This window comes from Anas platyrhynchos, chromosome 11 (genome assembly GCF_047663525.1).
Source record: "Anas platyrhynchos isolate ZD024472 breed Pekin duck chromosome 11, IASCAAS_PekinDuck_T2T, whole genome shotgun sequence".
Classification (NCBI taxonomy): Eukaryota; Metazoa; Chordata; class Aves; order Anseriformes; family Anatidae; genus Anas; species Anas platyrhynchos.
Genome location: NC_092597.1, coordinates 947925 through 955638, shown reverse-complemented (window position 1 = coordinate 955638; position 7714 = coordinate 947925). Strand labels below are relative to the sequence as shown.

Sequence of the window (7714 nt, the reverse complement as noted above, 5' to 3'; positions counted from 1 at the left end):
GGCCTCCATTTGAGCAAAGTGCCTGGAACTTGCAGAAAAGCGAGAGGGGCACACCTCCAGCAAGCCGCGGGGCAACCGCCTTACGGCTTACAAAATTAAATCAATCAATCCAAAAGAATAAGTTACAGCTCGTGTCTCAAACTCTGCAGCCTGCGCGTCTTCAGGGCTGCTCCCAGCTACTTTCTGAGGGACCCTTTGCAACCTCAGTTCCTAAAGCCCTGTCAGGGAGCCCCAGCGGCCGCCCCGCGCATGCGTCACAGCCTCGCCCCTCCCCTCCCCGCACTGTGGCAACGGCTCCTGCGCATTCAGCGGGGGCGTGCGCAGTGTGCGCAGTGTGCGCAGTGTGCGTAGCGCGCTGCGTGCGCGGCGTTCCTAGGGCGCGGCCGGTGCCCCGCCTGGAGCTGTTTGTTTGTGCCGCTGCGGCGGCGCGGCGCGGCACGGGAGCGGAGCGGAGCGGAGCGGAGCCCGGCCGGGCTCGGCGCTGCTGCGGTCGCCATGTTGAGGCGCAGCAAGGCCGAGGTGGAGCGCTGTGTCGCCTCCGTGCAGGCCTCTGCGGCTTCTCGGAGAGAGGTGAGCGAGGCCTCGCCGCTTCCCTTGGCCGGCGGGGGGGGAGGCGGAGGGGGTCCCGGTGGGGTCCCGGTGGGGTCCCGGGTGGGGTGGGGGGCTAGGGGGGTGGCCGGCGTCGTGAGGGGAGGGTTGGGGCTGCCCCTGCCCCTGCCCCTGCCCCTGCCCCTGCCCCGCGGCGCCTCACGGACAGGAGGGGTTTTATAGCAGGGCTTTCCTCGGGGCCGGAGCGAGGGAGAGGTACTTTCCTTCACAAACGAAGCACCGCGCCGCCTTCAAGTTTCAGTGTCCTTTCCGTGCGGCGCCGTGGAGGTTTCTGGCCGGCCGCTCGCTGAAGCGACAGCGCCGAGCGAGGGGGGCTGGGGGCGCACAGCTCCGCTCCCTGTCAGCCAGCGGGCCCGGGGGTGACAAACGCCACCCGTGCCCATTTTAGCTGGGAAACGCTCAGCCGCCTGATGCGATTCAGCGGGCCCTAATCCTGAAAGATCCCGGCCTGCCGCTCGGAGTTGCTTTGAAGCGGCGTGAATGTGCCCGAGCTAAGCGTGATCCGGTAGGGACTGCGTGCAGGGGCTGTGCCTTTGGTTGGTGCCTTTCCCAGCAGCAGCAGCAGCAGCAAAGCTGTCCTGTGACTTTGTGGGTTCGACTTGGGCACTGTTTGGGCTAGACAGCGTCAAGTGCATCGCCGCCAGGTGCACAGATACGTTCCCACAGTGTTGATACTCCCCGGTGGCCTCGACACAAAATATTTCCTCTCCTCTTCTTGTGCTCAAGGCCACCGGACGCGTTTAGTTTTGACTTTCGAGCGATGCTTACAGCTGACTGTGTAGCACAGTCCACCGAGGGAATAGTTACTGGTTTCCTTGTTGTGTTGATTTCGGAGGGAAGGGTCTTCCAAGGCTGCAAGCGTTTCTTTTGAGGTTGCTTTTCATCCCTGTCCGCAAGGCGTCAAGCGTGAGTCCGCTCTGGCGTGTCAGTGATACCTGAAAAGATGGACCGAAAACGCGGAGGCCTGTTTTCATTGAAATTCACTTAAAGTTTTACATAGATCACTTGGGGGTGGGGGAGGGGTGGGGAGTAGCAATTTGAGTGTATTTCGAATGCAGACCGTTGATTCATGTTTTGCGTCGTTGGGCCTAACTACCTCCAGTAGTTTGGAGTTCACAGACAAAACCTGCTTTTTGATCCGATGTTGGGAGCTCGGATTTTAAATACATATTTAAAAATAGCTTCTAGTTTGATATGAGAACTTGATATGAAGCCTGTCTGCAAAACCTGCTATGAGAAGCTTCCTCTAGAGCTGAAGAAAAGACTGAAGAAACTAGCTGAAACTTTGGGAAGGAAGTGAAGACTTTTCTGCTCTCCCTGTTCTTTATGGAAATGTTATACATCTTACTCGTGGGGAGGGACTTTGAGGCTGCAATGAGATAATAGATTATGATGCATGCCTTTCAATCAGACTGAGATATTTTGAAATTTTCCATTCTCTGTACGTGTACATGTATACTTATTTGTTGATAAATAGACCACACTTATAGACTAAATTAAATATCAGCTCACCTGAAAGGTTTCAGACCCTGATAATGCAGTAGAATTGGTACAAGTGTGCCACTGTGCACAGTAATCTCTGTGGAATTTTAGATGGAGAATATGCTTGTGAATACCGGCAAAGACACACTTTGCAAATGTGTCCAATGTTACGGACACAGAGTGTCATTTATATTAATGAAAGTATTGATGTGCAGATTAAGCATGAATATAAAACTTCAAGTGTCTAGGGCAAGAAACCAAACATACCTCACCTCATGGAAAAACAAAACAAAACAAACATGCCCAGATTTCAGGTCAAATAGTCTCATTAAGGAGCCTGGTTTCAGATGGTTTGAAAAGTATCTTATTTCTAGATACAGTCACTGTACAAATGACCTGCTTCTGATCGTTTGTGCTTACATGATGAATCTGTACATCGGACTTAGCATGAAATATCTGTATGAAGTCTATATTCCTACTGCAGGAAATGAGCATGCTCAGAACTACTTGAATTTTGCTATATTCCATTCAGAGTAACTCATTAACTTTTATATATGCTTTTGCATTGTATTCACTTTTTGTGCCTTGTTCTGCTGGACCATACATAACAGTGTTCCATTAAATATACATATATAGTTTTATTTTTATTTCATATTTTTATGCAGAAACTATATACAAGGTATTTTCAAAAGATAACATACTTTGCCTTAATTATTCAGGATGCAAGAGGAATTTTGTTACAAATGTGAACACCTGAGGTTTAAATTTAGCTTCTTTAACGTCTAGAACAGTAATGGAAATGCATATTTCAATTAACTGGCAATATTACTTTTACACTGTGAGTGTAAATATATGTGGTTTGATCCTGCTAGGATCTATTTCTTTAGTCATCCTCAAGAACTGAGTTCACAAGTCATCAGAATTCCTTATAACATACACCTGATTGTTTTATACCGTTGAGTTCTGTTCATGCACACCTGTTTTATTTTTCCCTTTTCTATTGAAAATGCAGTTGCTCAGGAATTCCTGATGGTACTGTGTTACCAACTACACGTGTTTGTTTTTTCCTTTTTATACTAGTGACTTACACAGATTTTATGTAATTACATCATAGCAAGCAAAATTTCCTTTCCTGTTTATGGAAAACTGGTTGCTTCAAAACATCTTTCCAGTGTCATCAATAAAGGCTATGTTATTAAGACTTGTATCAGCTCTCTTCAGTGAGTGTTTGAGATGGATGGAAAAGCAGCAAGGCAGCCTTTCTTCCCTATGCTTCTACCTGTGCCTATGTAAATACTTCCTTATCCTGATTTAAAGGAGACACACACCTAACCTATGTATGCACTTTAGTTATTAGGTTTAAGACAGAAACTGCAGTTTGCTTCGTAATGAACAACTTGGTTCTTCTGGCTGTTTTCTGAATCGGCACAGTCAGGAGGTTTTCCTAAAGAAAATACCTTGTCTGAGTTTAAAATGCGTACCTTCCTACCACATCTTTCTCTCTTGTTTTCAATGTAATGCGGCTTTCACCTCAAGCCTATAGTTTAGTGCTAGGTAAGGTCTTTTTGATTGTTATTATTTGTTATTATTGTATGTAGTTATTCAGTGCAGTAACAGTTCAGTAGCTGAATGCAGTCCTTACTGTGTTCATGACGAGAAGCCCTCTTCCCCCCCAAAAAAAAAGTTTATATAACTAGCCTGATAACACCGTTGGGATTTCGGACTGTGCCATGGGTTCGGGAGACCACTCTCAGCAATACTTCCTTTAAATTGTAATTCAGTTCTTCTAGTTTTTTCATGCTCCGCTGACCGTATGCGCAGCCCTACTGTGGGTGGAAACAGCCCCTGACCCCAAGGGGTATGGCCTGCCTTGTGTGGTTATATCCCAGAACGTGGCAGCCTCGTTTGCACCTCCTCCAGGCTCCGCAGTAACCCTGTGGCCCGAACTCCATGGTTTTTGCTGTGTTTCCACGCTCTAAACTGAGAGTAGGTGGGATTTCTTAGGTGGGAAGAAAACATTTTACCTATCTTGAAACAGTTGTGAGTGATATGTACTAGACCAGGACTAAGTACCATCTTTTTTGTTTACTCTGTCAGATTTTAGGGGTTCTTTTTGCAACATTGTTACATTGGGGGAAAAAAACAGGCTGTACTTTAAATGTAGCAGACTCTCTTCTTCTACTTCTTCTACACTCTTCAGTAAGAAGTGGTTGTGAAATGTCACAAGTATTAAGGCTTGTTGCTTGCTTCACCAGTAACCTCAATTTCACGTTTGTAGCCTTGGCCAGTTACAGGAAAAGCATTGTTTTCCAAATCCCACATCTTTCAAAAACAAAACTTTGGTTATGAGGAGCGGACTGGAGCTGATAACTAGTTATCAAATTCAGTCTCTCAAAAAGTATCCCCATAATTTCTGAAGGCATAGGAGATCGGTATCTGCTCACGTATACCTTCCCTTCGTTCCTAAAAGTCTTCCAAATATTCAGTAGGAGGTATAATGACTTAAAACAGGTAAAATAAACTGAATTCCTTACATGCTACAAGAATGCTTTTGCATAATGCTACATCCCTCAAGGCAGGGCACAATCGTTTCCAAATTCAGAAATGGATAGCAATATACAAATGGCTTGTCATCAGAGTGAAAAACTCTCCAGTCTTGACTGGGTATTAAGTGAATCTGAAGTATGACTCTCCTTGTTCTTTTCTGTAAACTTTCTGCACAAAAGCAGGAAAGTTCTGATCAGTGGTACCATGACTTTTTCTGGCTGGTCAGTTTTGTGCCTGCAGGGACTAAGTGAGAATAGAGATAATCGTGGTTGCCAGTTGTAAGGGCCGAGTGAAGCAGGAAGCAGAAAGTGGGAATGACCCGCTTAGAGTAGTTGCCATGTGGAACAAAGATAAAATGCTGTGTTCAGGATAAACGAGGAACATTCCAGTAATGCTTTGTTACCACGAGCAAATCTGCTGAAGGTGGAAAGCCTTATATCCAAGTAACTATAGTACTTGTGATAACTAAGAATGAGGTTTTACCTGTGTTTTTTGAACAAAACCTCTTATTTTGGAAAGAATGTAACTGTGCTATTGGTCGATGTTCTTGAACATCACGATGTTCGTGATGATCTTGTTCTTTGGGACTTGAAAGTAAACGCTGTGCTTTTTTTTGAAGGGAGGTGATGTAACTAACCATGATGGAACAGGTGGACGGTCAATTTATGGAGATGCATTTGAAGAAGAGAGCTTTGAAGTGAAGCACACGGGTCCTGGATTGCTGTCGATGGCAAATAGGGGTCGGGATACGAATAACTCTCAGTTCTTCACAACACTCAAAACAGTAGAAGCCTTGGACTTTAAACACGTGGTGTTTGGTTTTGTGACAGATGGAACGGATGTTGTGAAAAAGCTCGAATCCTTTGGTTCTCCCAACGGGTTAGTAAGTGGAAGAGTTGTCATTACAGACTGTGGGCAAATAGAGAATTCTGGCTTTTGAGTATACAGATGTTCTAGCAGTATAAATCAGTATTTAGATGTTATTGATTAATTATTTCCACTTCCTTAAAAAGGACACTTCTGATGTATAAATGTAAAATTGCAGCTTATGGTTGTTTTTTATGTGTTCTAATTGATTTTTTTTGCATGTTAAATAAGTTCAGACACTGGCATATTTTGGGTGTATTTGTGTTATGACATATTTGTATGGAATGTCAAATTTTACAAATTAAATCTTAGTCTTGTCAAAATAACTATTGTCTTCACTTTGGCTTGCTGAAGAGCAATTTGCATCGCGTTGTGTACTTATTTTGAACGTGCTAATTGATGTTGATGGTCAGTAGACGGAAGGCCTTTGAAATGTCATTCTTCCTCTGATGAGCAGTGAGGAAGCTGAGGCAGCTGGGCAGGTGCTGGTCAGGTGGATGCTGTTTTGTGCTGTCTGCAGGCTCTTGGGCACTTGAGTACTTTGAAAGGTAAAGAGCAGCTCTTATGTGCAGTCTGCCACAGGATTTAGTTCATACTTGCTCGGGAGATTACCTTCCAGACCCACGTTGTTTTTGTACATGGTACGTTAAAGTGGCTGGTAACTTTTCGTGACAACCATCTCCTGGAGTGTTATCTGGGAAGCTGTGGTGCAGAGGGGGAACGTGCATGGGTAAGTTCTTTTTAACTTCTCTCTTACAGCTCGGCGCCAGGACTATCAGTATTTTTTTCAGAACAGCCGACTTGCTGTTCATATATGCAGTTAGAGATGACTATAGACATCACATGTTTCTGTCACGCGCTATATCTTCATATCATGCTTTACTTCTGAGGCTAGCGAGAGCAACCCTTCCCTCAGCCTCTCCAGGGAACGCTGCTTACACAAGCATTACCCTGCACGCCCCTAGCGCACAGATTCGACCCGTGCCTGCGTTACACGGAGCTGTAACCCAACAGCGAGCCTCTCCCCTGCTCGTCCCCGTTTCAGCTCCACAGCACTGGACGAGGCCCCGCCGTTGTTCCCGTTACCCCCTCCGCCCGCCCGGGTCCCTCAGCGCAGCGGCCGCCTCGATTTCACGTTGGTAGCCTTGGCCAGTTACTGGAAAAGCATTGTTTTCCAAATCCCACATCTTTCAGAAACAAAACTTTGGGTATGAGGAGCGGACTGGAGCTGATAACTAGTTATCAAATTCAGTCTCTCAAAAAGTATCAGAAGGGTCTTCCTATGCAATTACTTTGAAAGTGTTGTACATCTAAAATGTGCTTGTTGTGTGTTTTCCGTTCAGAAATCGTTGAAAGGATTCCAGTTCGCTAAGCTGTATTTTGAAGTAAAGGAGTATGAACTTGCTAAAAGGTAATACGCGTTGCTGTATTCTGCTATTCTGTTCTCTAAAGTACTTTAGAAAAGCTAAGTGAATATGAAGTAGACTGGAGAAATCAAGATCACTATCATGCTGCTTTACAGTAGCAGTAGATGTGGGTATCAAGTGCTGTTTAAATCTTTATAAAACAGCAACTTAGATAATTAGTTGCGTGATATTGAAAAACTTGCTGTTTGAAATGGCTTTTATTCCATTGTATTATGAAGTAATTACAGTTACAGTTTCTTTCTCTCTTTTTTTTTTTTTTTTTTTTTTTTTTTTTTTTTAGTAAATACCAATACTTGGTGGCAAATAAGTAGCGTCTGTACATGTAAAAATAATGTTGTTCTGTACTTTAAGGTCCAGACCAGGTATCTGGAACCAACCATGACTGCATTTCCTGTATCACATGTTAAATTCCTGCCCCGCTTCCGTGGACACTGGGGGGGGGCGGGGGAGGACAGAGGGACTCGTATTATTGAGGAATATTGATCCTTTTTTTCCTGCTCCATAGGTATATATCTACATACCTCAGTGTGCAAAAGAGAGATGCGAGAGCACACAGATTTCTTGGACAAATTTATGAAGCTGAGGACAACATAGAAAAAGCTTTTGGATGTTACAGGGTAAGTACTCCACTGACCTCCGATGTCCTGCTTTAATCCATTGTAAAGGGACTTTTAAAATCATTCTGTTCTGGACTTTTCTTAAATGCATAGAAGAAAACATGTTTGTGGAAAAAGTGTAATATGTATGCTTTCTGTTGCCAAAGGTGTATATGACGTACTGCA

The 7714-nt window shown here is 44.6% G+C and overlaps 1 protein-coding gene across 1 annotated transcript; it reads left to right on the top strand.

Annotated features, from left to right (window-relative positions):
- The first annotated feature begins 254 nt into the window (after positions 1-254).
- On the top strand, positions 255-5831 carry LOC140003383 (peptidyl-prolyl cis-trans isomerase-like). The gene is made up of 2 exons (XM_072043273.1): positions 255-570; positions 5258-5831. Exons 1-2 carry the CDS (start codon positions 496-498, stop codon positions 5576-5578), a joined length of 396 nt encoding a protein of 131 aa, XP_071899374.1. The 5' UTR covers positions 255-495; the 3' UTR covers positions 5579-5831.
- The last annotated feature ends 1883 nt before the right edge of the window (positions 5832-7714 follow it).

What these genes read in the sequence shown, in the direction of transcription:
- LOC140003383 (XM_072043273.1), top strand. Translation starts at nt 496, where the DNA reads ATGTTGAGGCGCAGCAAGGCCGAGGTGGAGCGCTGTGTCGCCTCCGTG. An exon ending in CTGCGGCTTCTCGGAGAGAG is followed by an intron (nt 571 to 5,257) that starts GTGAGCGAGGCC and finishes TTTTTTTTGAAG; the next exon opens with GGAGGTGATGTAACTAACCA.